The sequence below is a fragment of the Myxocyprinus asiaticus genome, chromosome 5 (genome assembly GCF_019703515.2).
Source record: "Myxocyprinus asiaticus isolate MX2 ecotype Aquarium Trade chromosome 5, UBuf_Myxa_2, whole genome shotgun sequence".
Lineage (NCBI taxonomy): Eukaryota > Metazoa > Chordata > Actinopteri > Cypriniformes > Catostomidae > Myxocyprinus > Myxocyprinus asiaticus.
Genome location: NC_059348.1, coordinates 55,693,496 through 55,721,454, shown reverse-complemented (window position 1 = coordinate 55,721,454; position 27,959 = coordinate 55,693,496). Strand labels below are relative to the sequence as shown.

At 38.0% G+C, this 27,959-nt stretch overlaps 1 protein-coding gene across 6 annotated transcripts in view; it reads left to right on the top strand.

The window, feature by feature from the left end:
* Positions 1–24,239, top strand: part of LOC127441323 (band 4.1-like protein 3) — a 73,622-nt gene extending 49,383 nt beyond the window's left edge. For 5 of the 6 annotated variants that reach the window (XM_051698601.1, XM_051698599.1, XM_051698603.1 and 2 more), the window contains 7 exons: positions 8,441–8,512; positions 12,489–14,915; positions 15,665–15,751; positions 15,843–15,941; positions 19,099–19,179; positions 20,779–20,898; positions 23,167–24,239. In XM_051698601.1, the coding sequence (XP_051554561.1) occupies positions 8,441–8,512; positions 12,489–14,915; positions 15,665–15,751; positions 15,843–15,941; positions 19,099–19,179; positions 20,779–20,898; positions 23,167–23,172 (2,892 nt within the window). In that variant the 3' untranslated portion in view covers positions 23,173–24,239. The remainder of the gene's footprint in view (positions 1–8,440; positions 8,513–12,488; positions 14,916–15,664; positions 15,752–15,842; positions 15,942–19,098; positions 19,180–20,778; positions 20,899–23,166) is intronic. The other variant, XM_051698604.1, reaches the window with a different exon arrangement.
* The last annotated feature ends 3,720 nt before the right edge of the window (positions 24,240–27,959 follow it).

Here is a 27,959-nt window from a genome sequence, read left to right as displayed (position 1 = left end):
GTCAGGTCCGTTAGGTTCCGAGCTCTCCCTCCCCTCCTCACCCGTTTCCTTGACAAAAGTCCGCAGAAGACGTCGCGAGAGCAGTCGCAAGCGCGCCGCCTCCGTCAGTCCTGCCAAAACCACGGCAGGTTGCCGGCGGCGACAGGCCCAAGCGGACCGTAAAGCCGCTCTGCTGGAAGAACAGGCGCTCCTGCTGTCTGCTCGTAAACAGAGGCTGGACCAGAACCGGACCAGAGGAGGAACGCTCTTCTCGTTTTCCCTTCACCTGCCCGACCTCTCGGCGCTCCTGGATGATGACGGTTACCTGACCTTCCCTGACCTCGCAGAGCTGCGCTTCCTGCCCGAGAGCCTGCAGCACTTCATGCCCATCAAGTCTCCATCTCTCATTCCCTGCTTCCTCTTCATCTTCTTCTTCCTCCTGTCCACGTCTTTCTCCGTTCCGTACGCTCTCACACTGTCATTCCCGCTGGCGTTGTGTCTGTGCTACCTGGAGCCGAAGGCGGCGGCGCTCGGGTCGTCTCTGACGCAGGGTTTCCAGGACAGTTCAGAAGATGAGGTGTGTTGTCTGGCCGTGTGTGGACTGATCTTTGTCAGTAGGTGCTGCAGTTTTGATTGTGATCACTGTAATGAGCTTTGTGTGATCTTTATTTTGATTTATTTTTATGCTGTAGGGCTGGGTAAATTTTTTCTAAGTTAAGTTTTTTAAATTAAGTTTAAAGTAACATCAAAATTCTAATTAAAGGGATAGTTCACCCAAAAATGGAAATTCTCTCATTTACTCTCAGAAACAGATCAATATTTAAGTCCCTTTTTTTTTTAATTATTGTTCTTTTTATAAATCTCCACTTTCACTTTCACATTATTCTTCTGTTTTTTGGTAGTTCACATTTATGCACATTGCCACCTACTTGGCAGCGAGGAGAATTTATAGTAAAAAAGGACTTAAATATTGATCTGATTCTCACCCACACCTATCATATCACTTCTGAAGACATGGATTAAACCACTGGAGTCTTATGGATTACTTTTCAGCTGCCTTAATGTAACTTTTGGAGCTGCAAAGTTCTGGTCACCATTCACTTGCATTGTATGGACCTACAGAGCTGAGATATTCTTCTAAAAATCTTCATTTGTGTTCTGCAGAAGAAAGAAAGTCATACACATCTGGGATGTCATGAGGGTGAGTAAATGATGAGAGAATTTTCATTTTTGGGTGAACTATCCCTTTAAATGTATTCATAGAATTTTAATTACTTTTCAACCATTGCACTTTTGTGCTTCTGTAAATATCTTTACAGTTTAATCTAAAGTGCAACATTGGAGTAATTTTTATTTTATGTATTTTTTTTTATTCAAATACAGAGCCTCACAGTGTTAATGAAAGCAATGGTGAAAACTTTTATTCATGACAACGGAACTCTTGCATGTGAGATATTGCTTTAATGTAATTATTATTGCGATATTATTGATATTATAACTATTATTATAATCATTATTGTTATTATTTATTATTATTGCTACATTGAATATTACATTCTACAAATGAATAAATTCCCAAAAGCAGTTTACTGTGCAACCAAAATCCCAATAATAACCAGAGAAATGAAGATTTGGTGCATAATGAAGGACTTTTTACTTTAAACAAGCCCGAAATACACTGGGGACTCTTATTTTGAAACTACAGAGATTTGGTTCCGTTACAATGCTTGATATGTACGTATTTAGCAAATGACGCTTTTTATAGCTTATAGATTCACCAGATAAGGTTTATTGATAAGGAATAAAACAAAAATATGGGGAAAAAAATTCAAACAAAATATCGACAACTATCGGCATTTATTTTTGCCGATAACCGATAGTTCTATCAGGAAGACTCGCAAATTGAGTAAAGTTTAAGATGACATTTATTTGAGGAATATGAATCAAATGTAATGTCTCTCTTTGGCATAAGCCCCGTCTCGCGCTCCGAAGAAGTTGCACTCAGAACCGTCAGATCCTGCTGGAGATAGGAGGCAGGGGCGAGGAGCCTACCCCCATGCAGGACGAGACTCAACTGGTGGCTGTGGGGTGGTGGAGGTTTGCACACTAAAACAGCAATGTGATAGATTGTGATCAGACTTATAAAGCGATGGCTGGCGCATGATTGGCTTGGAATTACCTAGCTAATGGTGCGATGATGTACAGCTGCGAGTCTTCCCGCTAGAACTGCGCTTACATTTCCAAAAAGCAACTTTCAGTACCTATCAGTAAAACTGATATGTCGTCTACCTCAAATGATTTTGCTCTATCGTCAAATTACAGAATTGATATTACAACTGAAAAATACCCAAATGAATCAGAATTTGGATTGATATCCAGCCCTACTATGTAAAACATTTGTACAGTAATAACTATATTTGTTTAAATGTATTAGTTCATTCTCTTTCATTGTTCTACATCAGATTAATTTACAATTCACCCTGTTAATCAAACCTGTGACTTTGGTGTCGTTAGCTTCATGTTCTAGTAGTCGAGCGACAGGAACAGTCACATCTTGATATGATATTCATGAAGAATCATCTGCCTCATCACTCTTCATACGTGACACTGTATTTACACTATGAATACAATATCATTTAAATATCAAGTCTGATGAGATGGATTTTTTCCTTTTATTGCTGCGATCTTTTGGGAACTTTCCTCGGTTAAACAGACAGACAGTGATCAAACTGACTTTGCTTGTGATGACAACACTTCTGCAACTGAGGTGTGTGTGAACGTCTTATCGCACAGTTTTATTCTTACTACACATGTCAAATGCCAACACAAACATGAACGGTCCAGAGTCAACAGATGCATTTAAAACCCTTAAAACTGAAGTGTGTAATTTTGTCAGTGTTAAAATTCTCATATCTCAGTTTAATGTTCAGAGGAACAGTAGTCCATTGGTAGTTTGACTTCCTGAATAGCGTCAACTCTGTGACGCTTTCAAAGCACCCGACATGTCATCTGACTCAACCAATGGCGTGAATTTGGGGTGGGACTATCAGTTTTGATGAACCAAGGAGTATTTGGGAAGCCTGTCATTATTTTTGCATTTAAGTGCTGTTTGTGGTGCTGAAATTGCACACTTCAGCTTTAAGTGAACGAATTAAACAAGACGATTTTGCCGTTTTAGAAAGCTTTCTGTGCATGTTCACATTCTGTGTTCCTTATAATCTGAATGTAATTATGTCATTTGATACAACCTCTCTTTCATGCAAACACACTGATTATAGTCAGACTTTGAGGACGACTCTGACTTAAGGATGCAGGTACTGTCACGTCCAACACATTTGACCCCTCCATTGTGATGCAATAGTGTCACATGACTTCATGGTCACAGCGGTCAAATTTGTGTCACTATCCATCAGCTCATCCCCATATTAATGATAAAACCCATTATTAAACATGCATGTTATTTATGTTTATTATGATATTTAAAGCAGTAAGCCAAAATAGTTTAAGTGGCTTTCTTAGGACACGGAGCAATAATTGTTGCAACCGGAGGCTGTTCACGGTTGCCAAGCAACCTACTGCATTTAAAGGAATATTCCAGGTTCAGTACAATCGACGGCATTTTTTGCATAATGTTGATTACCACAAAAATTTATAAAAATCTTTAATAAAAGCACAAATGCTTGTTCCAGTGAGACACTTACAATGGAAGTCAATGGGGTCAATCTGTAAACATTAAAATACTCACTGTTTCAAAAGTATAGACACAAGACATAAACAATATGTGTGTTAACATGATTTTACTGTGAGTTCTGACCTCATATACAGCTCACACACTGCAAAAAAAATCATTTTCTTAATGAGTATTTTTGTCTTAAAATGGCATGGGATATTAAGTTTTATTTTCATATAAACCAGACAAAATTTAGTAAACTTTATGCTTAAAACAAGAAAAAAAAAAATGCCAATGGGGAAAGAAAAACAAACTAGTTTTCCCTTTGAGATATGTTTATTTTTCTTACACCATTGGCAAATAATTTATTTTATTTTATTTATTTTTTTTATTTTATTTTTTTAACCGTAAACCTCACTAAATGTAGTTTGATTTCTATCAAAACAGGACAAAATAGCTTAAGCCATTTTGCTTGTCAAGTAAATGTATCTTGTTTGTTAGATATTTTTACAAGAAAACAAGGCAAAATTACTCATTAAGAAAAGTATTTTTTTGCAACACTCAAATCGGTCAAAAGTTTCCGGAAGTTTTTTTTTTTCACTGTATTTCTTCTTTTCTCTTTAGTATAGTTTCATAAAGCGGATAAAGGGAGAGAATGTGTTTGTCAAGCACAGTAATCTCATGTTAGAGGTTTGTCAAGCATGAGACGTGTGTGTTTGGATTTTTAACCCTTAAGCAGAACTACGTAAACCCAAGAGCGTATGTTTGGTTTGAAAGTTGATAGGGACATATAGCAAGGATAATGTTCAAAATGTTGGTATTATGAAAATGCGAGAGTCAGTCTGGTGATATAGGCAAAATAACATTATTATCTCATACTGTATAACAAGTCTCATTTCTTATTTCTCTAACCCCACCATATTAATTATTAGCCTTTTTTTATTATTTCTAAAGAATAAACGAATTAAGAACTGACTAATGTGATATGCCATTAATTTATATGCAGCAATGTGTGATGCTGTAAACCTAAGATTAATGGGTCAAAATCAAATGTTATCTTTTTCAAGATTTACCTCAAGAAAATAATATACAAGGGACATAAAGTGACATTCTGTAAAATGTATTATCCACCATTAAACGAATGGAAATCTAAACAAAGGGTAAATTAGCAATTTACATGTGCAAAATTACATCACAAAACAAATTATGAAGATAATTGTACATTGGAACATTGATATTTTCCCCATTTTCTGCTTTCCAACTCCACTCACTCCCACATAATCTTTTCTCATATTGCTTAGTTACAGTTTAAATACACCTTAGCCAAATACAAACTCAGTTTTTTACAATTCCTGACATTTAATTGTAGAAAACATTCCCTGTCTTAGGTCAGTTAGGATCACTACTTTATTTTAAGAATGTGAAATGTCAGAATAATAGTAGAGAGAATGATTTATTTCAGCTTTTATTTCTTTCATCACATTCCCAGTGGGTCAGAGGTTTACATACACTTTGTTAGTATTTGGTAGCATTGCCTTTAAATTGTTTAACTTGGGTCAAATGTTTTGGGTATCCTTCCACAAGCTTCTCACAATAAGTTGCTGGAATTTTGTCCCATTCCTCCAGACAGAACTGGTGTAACAGAGTCAGGTTTGTAGGCCTCCTTGCTCACACACGCTTTTTCAGTTCTGCCCACAAATTTTCTATCAGTTTGAGGTCAGGGCTTTGTGATGGCCACTCCAATACCTTGACTTTGTTGTCCTTAAGACATTTTGCCACAACTTTGGAGGTATGCTTGGGGTCATTGTCCATTTGGAAGACCCATTTGCGACTGAGCTTTAACTTCCTGGCTGATGTCTTGAGATGTTGCTTCAATATATCCACATAATTTCCCTTCCTCATGATGCCATCTATTTTGTGAAGTGCACCAGTCCCTCCTGCAGCAAAGCACCCCCACAACATGATGCTGCCACCCCCATGCTTCACGATCGGGATGGTGTTCTTCAGCTTGCAAGCCTCACCCTTTTTTCCTCCAAACATAACGATGGTGTTTATGGCCAAAGAGACCAGAGGTTTCATCAGACCAGAGGACATTTCTCCACAAAGTAAGATCTTTGTCCCCATGTGCACTTGTAAACTGTAGTCTGGCTTTTTTATGGTGGTTTTGGAGCAGTGGCTTCTTCCTTGCTGAGCAGCCTTTCAGGTTATGTCGATATAGGACTCGTTTTGCTGTGGATATAGATACTTGTCTACCTGTTACCTCTAGCATCTTCACAAGGTGCTTTGCTGTTGTTCTGGGATTGATTTGCACTTTTCACACCAAACTACATTCATCTCTAGGAGACAGAATGCGTCTCCTTCCTGAGCGGTATGATGGCTGTGTGGTCCCATGGTGTTTATACTTGCGTACTATTGTTTGTACAGATGAACGTGGTACCTTCAGGTGTTTGGAAATTGCTCGCAAGGATGAACCAGACTTGTGGAGGTCCATAATCTTTTTTCTGAGGTCTTGGCTGATTTCTTTTGATTTTCCCATGATGTCAAGCAAAGAGGCACTGAGTTTGAAGGTAGACCTTAAAATACATCCACAGGTACACCTCCAATTCAGTACACCTCCTATCAGAAGCTAACTGGCTAATTGTCTAAAGGCTTGACATCATTTTCTAGAATTTTCCAAGCTGCTTAAAGGCACAGTTAACTTAGTGTATGTAAACTTCTGACTTCAACTGTACATGTATTTACATTTTTATGTGAAAAAGTTGTGAACAAAGTAGGCTTTAGACTTGCAACTAATGACTTTGATTGATCACAAATGCCTTATCTTATTGACAAAATATTATCTTTCAGTCTATCCCGATGTTGTTCTTCAATGTGCAAAATAAAACATTTATTGTTAAAATTGTTAACATTTTAAGGGGTCTTCCTCAGGAGGATGTTTACCGGCCGAAAAAGCAGAATGCTCCACTGAGCTTCTTGCAAAACTCAGGACGTTTTTGACAGGAAACATTTGTACATAAAAAGTATGCTTGTATAAATCTACTAATTTCAAGGATTGGATGTAAAATACCAATGGAAATCCGCCCGCTTAATCTCCAGAAAATGATTTTTTTTTTAATCTTACAAATGACTGTGATTGGTGCATCCTGAACAGCGCTGAGAAAAGTAACAGGTGCCACGTGACGACACCGTTTATGCGCTGCTTCAGAAGAGGTAGGGCAATAATTTACACATTAATAATTATACTAAGGAGCTTTAATAGCTGTTAAAATGAAAATAAAAACATATTTTCTGTATGGTAAAATTGCCCAAATGTTGGTCAGGACATGTCCGATTTTCTGAAAGTTGATAGGGACATGTCCCTCTCATATCTACCTAAATCTACGCTTATGGATGAACAAACATACAATTAACTTTTACTAAACAACTGTGTCTGGCATGGTCACTTCTAACAGCGCTCAGTTGTTCTTAACTGATTAAGTTTAATTAGAAGTGAGCGTGTTTTTAGTACTAAGAAAAATTAAAGGTATCATTCACTCAAAAATGAAAATTCAGTCATCATGTACTCACCCTCATGTTGCTCCAAACCAGTATGACTTTGTGAAACACAAAAGAAGTTTTGCAGAATGTTCATGCTGCTCTTTTTCATACAACAAGATACCGTGTCATAGTGAACACATCTGTCAAGCTCTAAAAAAAAAAAAAAAGACAAAAAAAGCACCACAAAATGTGGAATGTCACGCATGAGTCAAATGAACTTTTAATAAACGTTATTTTACTTTTATGATGCTTTTATTTTATTTTTGGAGCTCAACAGCGTGGGTCCCCTTTCACTTTAATTGTTTGGAAAAGAGCATAAAGATTCTTTGGGGAAACCCAAGAGAATATAATGAGTAAATTATGACAGAATTATCACTTTTGAACTGTTATGTATTTCTTTGGTTTGAATATAAGCCAAGCATCAATTTCAATTGTGCAAATGGATCTCTTGCCTGTTTGCCTTGTTTAACATGTTTAACATGTTTACAATGTGATAAACATCCTTAAAACATTGATGCAACTAGCAAAAGTGATCCACACTAATTTATTAGTCCTAGTTTTTATGCCCCGCCCCATATTACTTTTTTCCTGTAATGTGATTGGTGGATCAGGAGACTGACACCCTTGCAGAAGGAAAGAAACATCAGATGAACATCAGTGAGTTGAAGAGGTTGTTTTTGGAGGTGCGTTCTGAAGCATGTGTTGTGAACGAATGGGACAGAAGACTCTCCCCGTCACCGGCGCGCCCTCCTCGACAGGACCTCCCCTCTATCATTAAACCACTCGTGTGCACACAGGAAGTAAGCAGTCATGTTGATTGACAGCTGACACGTGTGCTGTGGACTGACCTAAAGATGCGTTATAAGTGATGATGGAGATGTTCATTTAACTCTAGAACCAGAAAACAAACACTGCAAAACAAAATCATTTTTGTCTTGTTTTGCAGTTAAAAAATATTTAATAAGTAAAATTGCTTAAGACTTGTTTTTAGAGAATTTATCTGGAAAATAAATGTTTCGTTGAAGTGTTTTTGAAATTTTTGTTTGACACATTGTGGTGTTTTTTGGTTTTGTTTGTAACTGTAGTAACAGTTGTTTGTTTGTTTTTCATTGTATTGGTTTAACTTCATTGCACAATTGATTATTTCTGCATGATCACTCATTCTGTGCTTTCATACAAACCATTTGACACCATCATCCACTATTAACAAATGTAACAATATTCAATGTGACGCTCGTCTTTTTCTCTTCCTAGATGTCTTCTGAGGTTAAAACAGACCCTGAAGATGTTTCGGAACGGTCGGATCATGTGACTGATGCCGCTGAGGTTAGATGTTGTTATATATTAGATCAACCGTGCATGTATTCTGCGCTGCATTTCATGCTGGTTTGGGCATTTTAATTCATTAAAAGTTGCATCTTATAAGAGTGTGAAAGAGTGAATGTCACGAAACCTGTTAGGAACATGCCCAGGTCATATTTCACCCTAAAACCTAAAGAAGAAATACACAACTCTATTTTTCATAAATGAAGCATATTTTTAGGCCCATTAAAAGGAAATACTCGCATTAGTGTAATGCGATTTAAAAACAAAGATAAATTCTGTTTATACATTGTGGTACAACTTTTGTACTGCCTTCAGTTTATGTGTTCAAATGTAAAAAATCACTGTATTACAGTCATTTAATCTAATACTGTTAAATGACTTTTTACAGTGATGAGAATCACCATTGAGAATAATGAGCATTACAAACAAACATATAAATGCATGATAATAATACGAGTTTTGTGGGGGAAATGTGCTTAATTAACACAATGTATAAAATGTGACCTGGACATGTTTTAACGAGATTCACACAAGAAGAGTTTCAAGTTATTAAAGGAATATTCCAGGTTCAAGTTAATCTCAATCGACAGCATTTGTGTCATAATGTTGATTACCACAAAAATGTATTTCAACTCGTTCCTCCTTTTCTTTAAAGAGCACCTATTATGGTTTTTAAACGTGCCTAATTTTGTTTTAAAGGTCTCATACAATAGATTTAACAGAAAAAACTCTTTAATTTGCTCATAATTTAAATTGCAGCATTACCTTTTTTCCCCAGTGTCAAAAACGACTCGTTCAATGATCCGTTCTAAAGGATTCATTCTAAACTCCTCCTTTCAGAGAGCATACTCTGCTCTGATTGGTCAGATGTCCCAGTCTGTTGTGATTGGTCTACCGCTTAGTGTAGTGTTTGAGGGCGGGTCAAAGCTGTTCATGAGCAGCCAATGAAGACCAGAGGTGGGGTTTTTGTTACCAAATTACGTAGGTTAGTACAGGAAGTAAGTCTGGAATTACTAACGACTCGTTTCAGGTGTTCAGAATCGGTTCTTTCTTTTGGGAGTCAATAACTCCATTTGTCGTGAACTTTGGTTTTTGAAACTTTGCAGACTTTTTTACATTCACAAACAGCTATATAACACAACATGAAAGGTGATATTTGAAAAACCATAATAGGTGCTCTTTAAAATAAAAGCACAAATCTGTGTTCCAGTGAGACACTTACAATGGAAGTCAATGGGGTCAATTTCTGGAGGGTTTAAAAGGCAGAAATGTGACGCTTATAATTTTATAAAAGCACTTACATTAATTCTATTAAAACTTGTGTATTATTTGAGCTGTAAAGTTTTTTTTAAATCATAATTTTTACGGTCGTTTTAGGGTCTATGGCGTTACATCGTCATGGCAACGAAGTTGTAAAATTGTCTATAACTTTCCACAGATGTGTTTAGTAAGTGATTTTATGACAGTAAAATCATGTTAACACACATATTGTTTATGTCTTGTTTCTATACTTTTGAAACAGTGAGTATTTTAATGTTTACAGATTATTGACCCCCATTGACTTCCATTGTAAGTGTCTCACTGGGACACAGATTTGTGCTTTTTCAATACATTTTTGTGGTAATTAACATTATGCCACAATGCTGATGATTGAGATTCACTTGCATTGAACACAGAATATTCCTTTAATTTCTTTCAATGGAAATGGTTCTGTGTGAACTGCTTTAGTCAAACTATGTCTGATTCTCTGTCGTGATGCTCAGAGATTATTTACCGCAAGTTTTGTAAGTTAACTTTAGTTTGTTCCCCACGGTGTGTTTAATGAAACGCCTCAGTTTGTTTGTCTCTTTACTGGTCAGAGCGTTATCTGAAGTTTTTAGACTCGAAGGGATTTTCTGAGGAGAATCACGTCTGACTGTGAGATTATTTCAGGATCTATTTAATCTGTCTGAGTCTCGCAGATTAATCTGATAAAATGACTCATCTCTGCTCTGAACTCTTATCAGGGGTTTCCTTACCAACAGTGTGTTTTAAAGGAATGTTCTCAGGTTCAGTACAAGTTGTTCTTTCAGTTTGTAAAAACAAGAATGAGACGTGTGTGTTTAGAGTAATTCCATTGTAATGGCAGTCTATGGGGCAAGTGTACAGAAGGGTTTAAAAGCAGACATGTGAAGCTTGTATTTTTGTTAAAGTGCTTTAAGTAATAAAATTTGTAACACACAAGATGTGTGTTATTTTATCTTTAAAGTGTCTAAATTGTAATTGTACTAGATGGATGAACTTGTGATTTAACTCCTGTGGGCGGAGTTTGCTCCATGTAAACAGTACTTACAATAGTGACGTCACATGCGTTTCTGGTATCCTTGCGTGTATGAATATTTCCAGGATTGCCAAAGTTACAAAATAGGATCTTATTTTACACAGACAAGGTTAGAGTTAGTTTCTAGCCTAATAACAAAATTTGGCTAGTTGCTGTGAGTGCATCACTGAACCACAACATGTATTTTTTTAAAGCAAAGCTGTTGGTGGCCTGGGTATCTCAGCGAGTATTGACACTGACTACCACCCCTGGAGTCGTGAGTTTGAATCCAGGGCGTGCTGAGTGACTCCAGTCAGGTCTCCTAAGCAACCAAATTGGCCTGGTTGCTAGGGAGGGTAGAGTCACATGGGTTAACCTCCTCGTGGTCGTGATTAGTGGTTCTCGCTCTCAATGGGGTGTGTGGTAAGTTGTGTGTGGATCGTGGAGAGTAGCATGAGCCTCCACATGCTGTGAGTCTCCGCGGTGTCATGCACAACGAATCACGTGATAAGATGCGCGGATTGACGGTCTCAGAAGCGGAGGCGACTAAGACTTGTCCTCCGCCACCCGGATTGAGGCGAGTAACCGCGCCACCACGAGGACCTAGTAAGTAGTGGGAATTGGGTATTCCAAATTGGGGAGAAAAGGGGATAACATTTTTTTTTTTTTAAAAAAGCAAAGCTGTACATGGTCTAAATCCAGACTTTTATTTCAGCCACTCGCTCATAACTATTCTTAAATAGCATCTGCTGCTTGTTTTAGGATGTTGTATTTGTGATGAGATATTTTTATAAATGATCCATTATGGTGCGATTTATTAAAGCCTAGACTCTTTTTCCAGAGTGAATAAAGTTTGGAACAGCAGCTCTTAGAAAGTGAAATATGAAACACAAACACACAAAAGGTGAACATATCTCAAAGCCTTTGGCTTTAGGGCTGGAATCAAAACTAATCGTGTCACAGGGATTACGGGGAATCTTGTCAAGACAAGACGAAGAAACACTGACCGCTTGTCCATCAGATAAAACAGATTATGTCAAGCTTAGATTCACATGCAGGTTTGGTAAACACCTCAAAGATCAACAGAAGCTTAAGCCTGCATGGAAAACCTGGAAATATTAGGGAATTTTACATTTGTGATTTCTTGTCCTGGCAAAGTCTAGGAAATTTGTATAGTGAATATACTTTTTTATTTTTAGTTTTCCTCTGCTTAAAATGATCTTCTCGGCTAGATTTTGCTGTTGTGTAGGGTAAAACTTGCTTGTAAGCCATAGTGATTTATGATTCGTGAAGGAATAGTTCTTTTGAGTCAATGAATGGGTCGAAACGGTAAACAATCCGTTTGAGTGATTCATTTACAAATTGTTCTAATTCAAAATTATATAAAAAAAAAATAAAAAAATTAAATGTGGCCAGTATTCTGAAATTTCTGGAAATTTCATGGAAAAGTCATGAAATTTTACTGGTCAAAAAGGGTGGGAACCCTGAATGTCGATATTCTGACTCCACCCAAGTTTTTCCTTTATCGGCTTAAAAAAAGAAACATACTGCGAATGACACTACAACCTGTAGTGCACTGAATTTATACCCTACGCTTGTAGTTTGATGTATTGTAAGCAAGTATGCTTTGTAGTGAACACGTGTGACAGTGATATAAAGTGTGCTTTGTTGTCCCAGAGTTCAGTTGAGCTACAGGATGAGGTGTTTTGGGAGTCAGGGGTCATAGAGGAGGTAAAGGAGCTGCCACCTTCATGTGAACATCATGAGGAGCAGGTGTTGACTCCTGAGGCTGAGGAACCTACATCAAAGACCATAACTGAGAAGACCACAGAGAGAGAGATCCAATGTGTGGAGAAGACGCAGTATGAGGATGAGAGGCCAGAACATATGAGCTCACCAACCTCTCTTGGTGAAAAAGAGAAGTACATGATGGCATTGAATGAAGCCATCGCAGTGGGTAGACGCTCTGCACGTTCTTCTAGTGTTGAAGATGAAGGTATAGTTGAAAGAAAGGTGAAAAAAGTTGCCATTCTGGAAGATGCAGTGGGAGCCAAAAGCTGTTTTGAACCCGTAATGGGTTGGGCAGTAGCTGGGGAATCTGATTGGTTTCCTGTACAAACCTCTGAGAAGATCAAAGAGATTCTTGCTGGAAACCAAGAAATGACGTGCCATGAAGAAGATGATGATGGTGGTGCTGTAGAAATGGACAAACACATTGTCCATTCCTGGGAGCAGGAAGACCCAATTATTGACTTTGAAGAAGAGATCAAGGAAACTGAACACGGTGCCCTGGAAGAGATCTCTTTAGATACTCAAGACGAGGAGCAGTTGATGTTGAAGAATGTGAACTCTAATGAGATGTCGGTATTATACAATGACAACGTTGAGAATTCCTATCAAGAATGGGTTGAAGAAGTGGTTGGGGTGATTAAGAACTTTGATTATTCTCAACACTTGGACTTTAATGAAGAGGAACCTGTAGAGGAACCCATCATCTTGGAGACCCAAGTTGAGAGGCAGATCTGTGGAGAAATAGATGAACGGACTGCTCAGATCTGGGATAATGAACATCAAAATATTGAGTTTGAAGAGGAGATCAAGGAAACTGTAATGGATACTCCCTTTGTGAGAGAAGAAACCCAAGATGAAGAGGAGAATGTGAACTCTAATGAGATGTCAGTGTTGTTCAATGATAGCATTGAGAATTCTGGTCAAGGGTGGGTTCATGAAGTGGTTGGGAACATTGAGAAGTTTAATTATTCTCCACACTTGGAATTTAACGAAGAGGAACCTGTAGAGGAACGCATCATCTTGGAGACACAATTTGAGAGGCAGCTCTGTGGAGAAATGGATAAACAGACCGTCCAGATCTGGGATCAAGAACACCAAAGGATTGAGTTTGCAGAGGAGATCGAGGAAACCGAAATGGACACTCCCCTTGGTAGAGCAGAAACCTCTTCAGTAACCCAAGACAAGGAGGAGATTTTGGAGAATGTGAACTCTAATGACAAGTCAGTATTGTCCTATGACAACGTTAAGAATTTCGATGAAGAGTGCATTGATGATACAGTTGGGGACAGTGAAAAGTTGAATTATCCTCAGCACTTGGACTTTAATGAAGAGAAACTTGTAGAGGAAACCAGCATCTTGGAAACCCAAGTTGAGAGGCAGATCTGTGTAGAAATGGATGTACAGACCGTCCAGATCTGGGATCAAGAACACCAAAGGATTGAGTTAGCAGAGGAGATCATGGAAACTGAAATGGATATTCCCCTTGGGAGAAAAGAAACCTCCTCAGAAAGCCAAGATGGGGAGGAGTTGTTGGAGAATGTGAACTCTGAGATGTCAGTATTGTCCTATGACAACTTTGAGAATTCTGATCAAGAGTGGGTTGATGAAGTGGTTGGGGGATGTGAAAAGTTCAATTATCCTCAACACTTGGACTTCAATGAAGTGGATCCTGAAGAGGAACCCATCATCTTGGAGACCCAAGTTGTGAGGCAGCCCTGTGAAGAAATGGTTGAACACACTGAGCCGATCTGGTATCAAGAACATCAAGGTATTGAGGAAAATGAAATTGATACCTCCTTTGGTAGAGAAGAAACCTCTTCAGAAACCCAAGATGAGGAGGAGATGTTGAAGAATGTGAACTCTAATGAGATGACAGTATTGTCCTATGACAATGTTGAGAATTCTGATCAAGATTGGGTTGATGAAGTGGTTGAGGACAGTGTAAAGTTCAAATATCCTCAAGAGTTGGACTTTAATGAAGAAGAACCTGTAGAGGAACTCATCATCTTGGAGACCCAAGTTGTGAGGCAGCCCTGTGGGGAATTTACACTTCATACAAAGTATGTATCATTATCTGAAGTAAACGAAAGAGCAGCTCAACCTCAAGAGAAGACGGTCTACTTTGAAGACAAAGCATTTCCTTTACCTACCCATTTGGACGAGCAGTCAAGGTGTCAAAAGTCCAGAATTATGTGTAAAAATGAAGAGGAAGGAAGCGAGTTGGATTGTGGACCAAACAAAGAGGAAGATATACAGGAAGTAGATGAGGTGAAGCTGGAAGTGCACACATCTTCTACAGTACCTCCTCTAGAGGTAACAAAACCCTGTGTTTACCAGGGTCACGTAACACCACCGTGTGTATCTGCGTTTGGCACCAGCTCTGACTAATAATGAATCAAAGAATTATCTTATTGTCTCTTTTTCTGACTTTACAATTTGCAGTTTGTGATCAGCCACGCATCATTATGATAATTACACATCTGTATCTCTACTGCATGATTACAGACTTCATTATAACACACTGTAGCATGAATAAAACCGACTAGCATGTGGTCGAATTTATTTGTAAACAGGACACGTATTCCATTTGTTTAGACTGTTTGGAGACTCATCCGTGTGGCTCAAAAAAAGCATATTTTTGTCTTTTGAAGTCGTTGAAAGATGGACAGAAACGATTAACATTGTGTGTAGTTCAGAAATATCAGTAACAAGGTTTCTTGCAGTGTTGTGAATGCCTGCTCACATGACAGCACACATTCACTTCTGTGGTAAAGTATTCTGCATGGTTGTGCTGTGCATTTTATGGTATATGATTTTAAGTTGTTGCATGCATTAAAACTGTGTGATCATTTCAATATCTTTTACTGCTTCAAAAGTCAGTTCTGACTAAGAATATTATTAGTTGTACCGCAACCAGAACTATCCCTTAACGTACTCGAGGTATATATGAAGCTGATTATTGTCTTTAAAGTATTGGCGATGTACAATATACCAATGATTATAGATTGCACTGTATATAGGTGATATACGTATAGTGTGATTTTGTTTTTGTGTGTGAACAGTCAGAGGAGCCGGTGTTGGATGGGAAGGTTGAAGACGTTCCTTTAGTTCACACCGAGACCAAGACCATCACATATGAGTCATCGGAGGTAATATACTCCTCGATCTGAGAGGTGCTGAAATATTCAGTCTAGTCTGAAGGTGTCTTTCTAATGTCCCGCTTGCTTGGTGTTTGTGCAGGTTGATGCCAATGGTGACTCAGATCCAGGGGTTTTAATGAGCGCTCAGACCATCACATCAGAGAACAACAGTACTACAACCACCACACACATCACAAAGGTCAGTGAAATCAGTCAGTCTATGTTCAGATGTTTCTCTCCATTTATCATATATGATCTAGTTCTTCATTATGCTTTTTGTATTGAGTTCTATGGTGGAATAACTCTCAAAGCCAAAAAAGTAAATGTGAATTGTATTGTTTTTATGTGAATAAATAAAGGTACATTTCTAGTTTCAACAATATTTGTACTTCAGACCTTTGTTTTGTTGGACAAGAAAAACTAGCTTTATACCATATGAAACAAAATTGGTTTTCGTCTGTTGAAAATGGGCAAAATTGAACATGTATTGTATGGAGCCACATTGAGAGCCCCATATCTCTGGGATTTAACTATAAAAGGCCTTAAAAATGAACAACCAGAATCTAAAAGGATATAAAGATATCTTTAGCTTCTCTGGAGTTATAGTCACTGCAATTTTGAAAAAACAACACAAAAAAAGTGCTTTTTCCTATATTTGGACTCGTTGACATACAGTGGTGTGAAAAAGTGTTTGCCCCCTTCCTGATTTCTTATTTTTTTGCATGTTTGTCACACTTAAATGTTTCAGATCATCAAACAAGTTTAAATATTAGTCAAAGATAACACAAGTAAACACAAAATGCAGTTTTTGAATGAAGGTTGTTATTATTAAGGGAAAACAAAATCCAAACCTACATGGCCCTGTGTGAAAAAGTGTTTGCCCCACCTGTTAAAACATAACTTAACAGTGGTTTATCACACCCGAGTTCAATTTCTCTAGCCACACCCAGGCCTGAATACTGCCACACCTGTTCTCAATCAAGAAATCACTTAAATAGGACCTGCCTGACAAAGTGAAGTAGACCAAAAGATCTTCAAAAGCTAGACATCATGCCGAGATCCAAAGAGATTCAGGAACAAATGAGAAAGAAAGTAATTGAGATCTATCAGTCTGGAAAAGGTTATAAAGCCATTTCTAAAGCTTTGGGACTCCAGAGAACCACAGTGAGAGCCATTATCCACAAATGGTGAAAACATGGAACAGTGGTGAACCTTCCCAGGAGTGGCCAGCCGACCAAAATTACCCCAAGAGCGCAGCGACGACTCATCCAAGAGGTCACAAAAGACCCCACAACAACATCCAAAGAACTGCAGGCCTCACTTGCCTCAGTTAAGGTCAGTGTTCATGACTCCACCATAAGAAAGAGACTGGGCAAAAATGGCCTGCATGGCAGAGTTCCAAGACGAAAACCACTGCTGAGCAAAAAGAACATTAAGGCTCGTCTCATTTTTGCCAGAAAACATCTTGATGATCCCCAAGACTTTTGGGAAAATACTCTGTGGACTGACGAGACAAAAGTTGAACTTTTTGGAAGGTGTGTGTCCCATTACATCTGGCGTAAAAGTAACACTGCATTTCAGAAAAAGAACATCATACCAACAGTAAAATATGGTGGTGGTAGTGTGATGGTCTGGGGCTGTTTTGCTGCTTCAGGACCTGGAAGACTTGCTGTGATAAATGGAACCATGAATTCTGCTGTCTACCAAAAAATCCTGAAGGAGAATGTCCGGCCATCTGTTCGTGACCTCAAGCTGAAGCGAACTTGGGTTCTGCAGCAGGACAATGATCCAAAACACACCAGCAAGTCCACCTCTGAATGGCTGAAGAAAAACAAAATGAAGACTTTGGAGTGGCCTAGTCAAAGTCCTGACCTGAATCCTATTGAGATGCTGTGGCATGACCTTAAAAAGGCAGTTCATGCTCGAAAACCCTCCAATGTGGCTGAATTACAACAATTCTGCAAAGATGAGCGGGCCAAAATTCCTCCACAGCGCTGTAAAAGACTCATTGCAAGTTATCGCAAACGCTTGATTGCAGTTGTTGCTGCTAAGGGTGGCCCAACCAGTTATTAGGTTTAGGGGGCAATCACTTTTTCACACAGGGCCATGTAGGTTTGGATTTTGTTTTCCCTTAATAATAACAACCTTCATTTAAAAACTGCATTTTGTGTTTACTTGTGTTATCTCTGACTAATATTTAAACTTGTTTGATGATCTGAAACATTTAAGTGTGACAAACATGCAAAAATAAGAAATCAGGAAGGGGGCAAACACTTTTTCACACCACTGTATAATGCAACGAGATGCTGAAGTCAACTGCTTTTACTAATAGACCTACCTATCTCTGTGTAAAAATAAAATCATGACGCTGACACCTTTATAATGTTGTTTTTTTTTAACCTGTAGTTTTCCTCCAAAATCATAGATGAAAATTGTCATTTTGACCCCCCCTCTTTAAAATAAGGGATTAAGGCCCATTCACACAAAGAATGATAACTATATTAGCGTCCACACCAACGGACGATAACATTCTGCATATTTTAAGCATGTACTTCAGTTATGTACACTGTGAAGAAAATGGATGTAGATGAACTGTTACTTCTCTACGTTTCGCAAAGGAACCAAAAGAAAAACAGACGCAAACAACTTCAAAAGAGACGAGACATGATGTCGACATTAGCGCTGGACAGCAAACATGAGGAGACTAAAATAGGGAGAGAAATCAACAGGTTAACGAGACAGGGCAGGTGTGACTAATAAACTAATAATGGGCAAACAAGGAGGTGGAGTATGACGTAAGACAGAGAGACACGCGGCGATACAGAAACGAAACAAATCCACGTGCTCTCACAAGACAAGAAAACACATGAATGGCATGAGCGCACATCGGCAAAACAATAAGGCGATATACGCCCATGCCAACCGACAAACAAGACGAGAGAATGTGTAGCAACGGCAGACAAAGCGATGCCACGCATTCTTACACTAAACGAAACCTGAGTGTAACCGCGCGAAACCGCGCGCTCACACAAAGACAGACAACGAAACACAAGACAGACATGGGATGATGATGCCACGGTCCTGCCAGACAAAAACAAAATTAAACATTTCAACTGGGGAAGTTTCTGAAATTTGGTTTATTTGACAAGGAATAACATCTCTTAGTAAATATATTCACCCTCTGTCTGTCTTTACATCCGTCCATGAATCCATCGTTTCACAGTCTCCCCATCCCACCCTTGAGCTTGCCTTTTACGACTTCACAGTCTATTTTGTGTCCTCATTCATGTTGATGTGAGCATTTATCTTTTAAAGTTGTGTCTGAGTTCTCAAAACAGCATCTCTCTGTGTGTCAGATGGTGAAGGACGGAATTTCAGAGACACGGATTGAAAAGCGGATTGTAATCACAGGAGACACAGACATCGACCACGACCAGGTACAGCGACTCGCTAACAGGCTAGCTGAAAATATAGAGGACGGCTACACTCAAAAAATCAAATAAATACTTTTTTTTTTTTTTTTTTAAGATTGATGTATTTCAGTTCCATAACAAAATTGCATCAAATTAAATTTTTTAGCTAAATAATGTTTAAAAACCTTTTATTAAAAAGTCGTATTAATTTTGTTAAACATTACGCAATAAAATTTGATGGAATGCGTAAATCTTAAAAATAGGCTTAAATATTTTTTGGATTGTAACTTTCAAAAGCCCCCTTAATTTTATTAAATTTTGTTATTTTCTCCCCATTTTGGAATGCCCAATTCCCAATTTGCTCTAAGTCCTCGTGGTGGCGTAGTGACTCGCCTCAATCCGGGTGGTGGAGGACGAATCTCAGTTGCCTCCGCGTCTGAGACCGTCAATGTGTGCATCTTATCACGTGGCTTGTTAAGCATGTTACCGTGGAGACGTAGCGCGTGTGGAGGCTTCACGCTATTCTCCGCGGCATCCACGCACAACTCACCACGCGCCCCACCGAGAGCGAGAACCACATTATAGCGACCTCGAGGGGGTTACCCCATGTGACTCTACCCTCCCTAGCAACTGGACCAATTTGGTTGCTTAGGAGACCTGGCTGGAGTCACTCAGCACACCCTGGATTGGAACTCACAACTCCAGGGGTGGTAGTCAGCGTCAATACTCGCTGAGCTACCCAAGCCCCAAAAGCTCCCTTAATTGACAGAAACAAGGGAACCCAAAATATGAAAATATCATACAGTCGCAGCGTTTGTTTTTATCCGATCGAACGGCAAGTTGTGAGCAGTGACTTTAGAGGTTAGCATTGCTTTGTGTTGTAGAAAGATTCATCAAAGCAATAGTTCACCCAAAAATGAAATTCTGTCATCATTTACTCACCGACATGTTGTTCTTAACCCATATGACTTTGTTGCTGTGGAACAAGCCCCAGTCTCCTTTAATGTTAATTTTATAAAAAAGAGTGGCCTGGATATTCTTTAAAATTCACCTTTAAATATGAGTTATTAGATGTTGTTGACAGATCTTTCTACACTATTGCAAACTCATCAAATTATAAACTATAAACTAATCAATTAATTTAACCCTTTAACATATCTTTATTAGTGTTGGGCAATATATTGATTTTACATTACTGCATGTATTCATGATTTTGGCTATATAAAATTCAAGCAACATTTTTACTGTATTTTACATCTTTCATTGATCATTTTGTATTCAATTAGCTTCAGTGGCTCCTCTGGCACCTTTTGAAATAATTTCAGAGCAAATACATAATACATCTCCATTTTTGGAGATATATTGCCCAGCCCTGTTATTTACAGTATATTTTAATACACTTTATATGCATGCAGCAGTTACATTAAATTCATGGATCATTTTTATACATTTAAGGTGTTAATTATACTAGTCTTGAAATCATTTGTGTGGCTAGTACTAAAATTCAACTAATAGATGTTTAACATTAATTTATTTCTAATTGATTTCTTCTTTTTTTAATTGTCAATCATTACCCGCACCTCTGTCGTCCTCTGCTGGTGGCATGTGGTATTGCGCTCTCAGGCTCTGGCTCAGGCCATTAAAGAAGCCAAAGCGCAGCACCCAGACATGTCTGTCACTAAAGTAGTGGTACATAAAGAGACGGAGATGCCACCTGCTGCAGGTGAAGTGTCAATCACACAGGTAAGGGTGCTTCAGGTGTGCCTGCCGTCCGCTCTGCATGCTACGGTCCATCTTGGCGTGCTTCGCTTGATTTGTGTTGTCTGTCCTGTTGTCGACATGGCTCTGACTGTCAACTAATAAGGTGATACATCGCTTTGGTTTAAATTAACACATTTAACAAGTGTGTCCACTTTTAAACAAGATGTTTCAAATTCTGCTTTATCTCCTCTGCACCTGTCAACCTCCTCACAACTGACGCTACATCCCGATTCACATACTTTTATGTATGATGCTGATGCAAAAGTACATACTTCAGAATATGTAGGAATATGGTATGGTAGTATTGAGTCACACTCGACTAATCTCTCTGTTTCCTCTGAGATATTTGCGCAGTTGTCATGTGTTGTGTGTTCAGAGCTTCAGATCTGCATGATGACGTTCATACACTATGTGCATGAACAGAAATGCATTTCATAACTCTCACATGTGGCTGCAAGTCTTTACATGTGTCTGTACATGTGATGCATGATGTGACATGTCTTTCTGGTCCTGGACGTTGTATGAAAGCTCTGTGTTTGAATATTTATGTGAGACTGTCAAGGTGTTTGTTATACAGAAAGATTAGATTCAGATTTTTATGCTCATGATTTGATTCAGATTTCGATGAGATTTGATTCCAATTCATTTTGAATATAGTTTTGATTTTGCTTGCATATAAAAGCAACATGACGACGATTCTCAATACCAATTTTGACACCACAACAAAGTACATTTTACTGTGTATTTGCATGAGCAATGAAATGAGTAAAACTAATGAAATGCATGAAGTATAATACACAGTTAGGTGTGCGTTAAATGACTTTAATGCATGACGAGGAGGCGAAGAATGACCAGACGCCAAATTTCCACTGCAAGAATAACAATAGCAGTTAACTTTATCTACAGGTCGTCAGATAAAGGGGGGGGGGGGCTTTCTTAATCAGGCACAGTAGTGCAATAATATCACATTTATTTAAATTATTTAAATAAAAAGCTGTACAAATATTTGGAAAAAATTTAGTTGATTTTTTTGGAGACCACACACAAAATCTCTGTGAATTTGAATGCACAATCCAGAAATAATACAGGTAAGTTGAAGTAAGTATTCTACAAATAATGTAGAAGGGTTGGCACTCCTAAGAACATGTAATATTAGATTTCATTTATTTGTTGGGCTGTCAATTAGGGATGGGATGATATGGTTATCTCACGATTCGATTTTATCTTGAGTCGTTAGCATGTCGCGTCGTTAGCATGTCGCGTCGTTAGCATGTCGAGTCGTTGAGTCGTTAGCATGTCGAGTCGTTAGCATGTCAAGTCGTCGAGTCGTTAGCATGTCGAGTCGTTAGCATGTCGAGTCGTCGAGTCGTTAGCATGTCGAGTCGTTAGCATGTCGAGTCGTTGAGTCGTTATCATGTCGAGTCGTTATCATGTCAAGTCGTCGAGTCGTTAGCATGTCGAGTCGTTAGCATGTCGAGTCGTCGAGTCGTTAGCATGTCGAGTCGTCGAGTCGTTAGCATGTCGAGTCGTTGAGTCGTTATCATGTCGAGTCGATAGCATGTCGAGTCGATAGCATGTCGAGTCGTTGAGTCGATAGCATGTCGAGTCGATAGCATGTCGAGTCGTCGAGTCGTTATCATGTCGAGTCGATAGCATGTCGAGTCGTTATCGCGATTCCTTATCACGATTCGATATGACAACACAAATGACTAAGTATGGAAGAAAATTGTGTTTATTTTTTTTTTAAATGTTTGCGCAAAATACACATTATAATTTCTTGAAATTTTTAACAGCAGTATCAATTAACAAAACTACTTAAATGACTGATTTGATAAATTCACTGGATGATTGTAATACATTAATACTTTTTAAAGCTACCAAAATGATCCAGACGAGCAGTGAGTGGTTATCTCGTCGTCTTGTTATTGTTGTTTGTGATATTGAGTATCACTATATAGTTATTTTTGCTGGACAGTCAACAAAAAAATATAGAACGCCCGTGTGTAATACAGTAATTAAATTCTTTATGAATGAAAGGAAGCTACTTAATCGCATTTGACTGAGTGCAAAACTTGAATTAAAAGCAGCAATACTATTATGATACAATGGATCATTCAGACTCAGTTTTGATTGGATGAGCTGTGTCGTTTGTTGGTGTGTTTTTCTTTATTTTGCAGGACTTTTCCCTCTTTTCAAACCTCTTTTTGAACACTTGAGCTTGAACAGTTTTTCTGTTTCTGCGTCATTTAGGAATAAAGTCCAAACTTTCCCCTGGTGGTCATCAGCTGAGAGTACTAGCCCACGCCTTGTTACCTCAGATGACACAAGCAGTCAGATTTCGCTCCGACGCATCATCAGCTCCGCCCAGACGCCACCGAACACGTGACCTACAGTGAGAAGAGTTTCAACCCAGAAATCCAATTTACACTCTGTTCTCCAAAACCTATAAAAGGGGAAAAGTAACATTTCCACACAAAAGAAAATGCCTTGCATTATTCTGTGATTTTGTTTTTTTCAAAATTATTCAAAATGTGTTTAATTAATGCAACTTCAGTTTATTTATAGTCCAACACTCCGAAGTGGAGGATGTCGATACATTGAAACATTTTGATTTGTATGAAAGATAAAAGCAACAACAAAAAAAGACCTCAATATGCCAAAATGTTGCTATTTTGTAGCCCGTTTGGGAAACATTTTTGATCAGGTTAACATATCAAGCATTGGTTTTTAAGTCCTGTATAAAGTGTTTAAGGTTGTTAGTTAAGAAAACAGAAACTACTACCCCTAATGAATTCAGATACTTATTTCTACTTGAATCAAAAAAGTATTTTTATCACAATGGTTGTTTCACAGTTGTTGTTGTTGTTGTTTTTCTTACACCAAATGACTATACGTTATAACGTAAATAGAAGACATGCAAAAAATGAAAACATTTGATGATGCCACTATATTAAGGGCTGCTTTTGGTAACTTTGAAACCCATAAAGGTTTATTTTTTACTCTGTCTGTTTAGTGCAGTCACAGAATGGATCAGAACCGCACCGGGCGTGCTTTGGTTTGGTACTGAAGTTTAGAATGAAGTGTTTGCTGTAGAAATCTCTAGATTGTTTCTTAAATATGACCCTACATGTGAAAGATCAGTGGGGTAGTATGTTTCTAGTAGAGTGTGTAACGAGCAGGCCTTGAACCCGGTGCTGTTAGAACCATTGTACCACCCCTAACACACAGCACCTCTGCATATGAAAGCAAAAAACAACAACGACGAATGCAATTGATGTGATTCATTTTGAGTTTTTATTTTGGAATAATACTGCTGAAATCAACACGCTTTGAGTTTTGTGGTCATTTGAAATATCAAGTAAACCTGTCAAAGCTGATGTGTTTACATATGCAACAAAACACAGATTGAGAATTTCATTTTGACTTTTAAGTGTGGACATGCAAATCAACAAACCGATGACGCAAGGAAGTATTTCTCTGCTCTTGACGTCAAACTGTAAACGGATACGTGCACGTTAACCCTTAAATGCAGGGGGGGTTTTGTCAAACATACCTCGGGTCAATAGCGACCCGCCACTTTTATCCATCACAAATGGATCTACAAAATGCCCAGATAGTGTAGCATTTTCAAAGCATTTTTAAAACTATTAGAAATTAAGTGATTTTTTTATAGAAATTTGCAAAGAAATCGACATGATATAGTAGGATGGTACTCATGTGTCTTAGATATCCTGTGATCGTAAACTTGATGAAATAATCATAAAAATATTATTTATAGAAGTGAGAATATATTGCGACACTATTACATATCTCGGGTCAGACCCTGTACACTTTTGGAAATGTAACAATAATTTTGCCTTTTTTTATTATTATTGTTTTTTTTTTTGTTTTTTGTTTTTTTGTTTTTTTTGTAGATGATTCATGAGAGAAATGTTGAGGAATACTAAAGAGGTGTGGGCATAACTCCAAAAAAATTTATGAGGTCCTGGGTCACTATAGACCCACAATATGCGTATGTCAGGGTAAAAAAAACAAAACACATCAAAACTGAAGGCCAAAAAAGGCATTTACATGCACAGCTAAGTGTCTTACAGGGATGGATCACCCATAAAAATTACAATTCTGTCAATATTTACTCAACATCATGTTGTTCCAAACCTGTATGACTTTCTACAGTGAAACACAGAAGGCAACGTAAGGCAGAATCTCAGTCACCATTCACTTTCATTGCATCTTTTTTCTGTATACCTATATTGCAAGTGAATGGTGACTGAGACTAACATTCCACCAGGCAGCAGTTTAAATGATGAAATTGTAATTTTTGGGTGGACTGTCTCTTTAAGCGGTTTATAAATTTTCTCTAATACAAGAAAATTGCATGATCTAGCAGGTAAGCGCTTTTTATGTACAAATTTGAATTTGGAGCCCCCTGCAGTTGCACTCTGTGACCACTAGATGTCAGACTAAGCGATCTCTTTAGATCAGTGATGATTCTGTAAACTTATTCAATATGTCCTTGATACACTGAAGACTTTTTGAGAACTGGTGAGAAGTTTGGCAGATGTTGCTGCTCCGAGATCTGACACTGATCACTCATTAAAACGACAGGATTCAGTTCCGTGACATCAGTTGTTAATCTCTTAAACCAGGGAGTTTAAAACTTATTGATGCCAAGTACCCCCAAATATGATGATCCCATTGGGAGGGATCTCCCTGTGTGAGAAAAATAGTAAATGTGATAATAATACATGTTGCTTGCTAAATTCAATAATTGGTTTTTATATGATCATTGTACGAAAGCCAAAATAAATTGATATATTCTCTGGAAAATATTTACTTTTTATTAAAGGAATATTCCATGTTCAATACAAGTTAAGCTCAGTCGACAGCATTTGTGGCATAATGCAGCCAATTTTACAACTACGTTACCATGACAACGTAACGCCATAAACCCCAAAACAATCATAAATATGGCGATTTAAACAAATAAACAGCTCAGATAATACATGAGTTTTAACAGAATTAATGTAAGCGCTTTTATAAAATTATAAGCGTCACATTTCCGTCTTTAAACCCTCCAAACATTGACCCCATTGACTTCCATTGTGAGTGTCTCACTGGAACACAGATTTGTGCTTTTTTTAAAGAAAAAGAGGAACGAGTCAAAATTAATTTTTGTGGTAATCTACATTAAGATGCAAATGGTGTCGATTGAGCTTCACTCGCACTGAACCCGGGATATTCCTTTAAGCTAGTCCAAAAGCCTTGTTGGAAACACCAGCAGACATGTTTAACAGTTTAAAGCAGAATCTGTGTGTGTGTCGTTATGAAATAAAACGTGTGACCAGTAGATCCCAAAGTTTTATATATGACTTATTCATTGTCACTCTCATTTTTAAGAGTGATTGCACTTAGGTTAATTAGAGGCGTTTAAGTCAACCATCATTATTACTGTTGCTCATAATGATTTGGTCAAACCACTAACAGTAAGTATTAAACAGTGTTCAGTGTGTAAGTGGTCTGAAAGCATTTGAATGATCCCTCAAATCAGGTGTGCTGCTACTTTAAGAGATCGCACTTACCAGTTACACCTGGTGAAAAAACCCCATAGACTTGCACTGAAGGAAGGAGGGACTCCAGTCAGATCTAGAGAGACTTGAGGGTGAGTTTTGCACGGGCAAGAAGCACACTCGCTTTCTTAAGAAAATGTAAACATCTAGTGGAAATCAAGCAGCCGTTTTCCATTAGGAGATGTTGTTTGTGTGAGGGTCGTCTCCATCTCCACCCAGAGCAACTACAAGCCTCTGAACACAACTCTATACACTCACAACCTAGCACTATACAACACAACACAACCCTTTGTCTACATAATACTATATAATACCACGCAACAACTCTAGACTGCACTGCACGGAGTTATACAATGCTACACTATTTCACACTATGCAACATGCAGGAATAATAATACTATTACAATTATTACAATCCCCAGTTGTGCTTGATTTCAGTCACATCTCACACACACACACACACACACACACACACACACTGATGAGAGAGATTGTGTGTATCTGAGAGGTTAGTTTCTCAACATAATCTCTTGTGATGTCTTTGGAAGAGCTGATGTTGAGATATGAGGGCTGTTTCTTGTTTATGTCTCACTGTTCTCTTTAAAGAGCTGCTTTATTAAGGGCCTCAGGATACTTTGACACCTGACCTCCACACAGTCATCCAAAACGAGGAGCAATTCCCAGGAAACACACAGACTGATTATTACATGTATATCTTGAATGCACCATATGTCACTTTAGATAAGAATGTTTGCCAATTATATACATGTTAATGCACCAGCGGCTGTTGCGTTTACATGCACACTAGTGCACTAATAATTAGAGTGCACTGCGGCTAAAGGCCCCTCTTAAAGAAAAGGTGCTGTTTTCTGGTCCCAAAGTGTATCAAGATTATATTTGTGATATATTGATAGAGCAACAACATTTGTGTGAAAATAAATAATAACTGAAGGTTGTTTTTATTAAAAGTGGCAACGGGGCCTTTTACCCCACACTTTGGGTTGCAGTTATATAGTGCAGATATCGGGGCAATAGTTATAGTGCAAAATTTGTCAACTTATAAGATAATGCATCTTCAGAATAACCGCTGTCCATCATAAGTATTCTATAAACAAATGAATCTCCATTGTGATTGGATCAGTCAATGTGAGCATAAAAATTCATAACAAATCTATTTGTTATGCTACTTAAGAAAAACTGTGTATTTTATGGGGCTTTTAACCGCTTTTGCCCCGATTACTATAATTTCAGTTATTGGACAGTTTCTGAAAACTATTTGATTAAAACAAAAACAAAAAAATGTGTTTGGTCTTAAAATAAATGTGATAATTTCAGGGATTCTCATTAGCTTCATAATTTTGCAACATTTTAAAAACGATTAAATGTTCAATCAGATCACCTCAAAATCAAACGTTTTGCACGAGATGACCTCATGAATCAGAAAAACTTTGCAGTGTACAGTGACAAACAGGT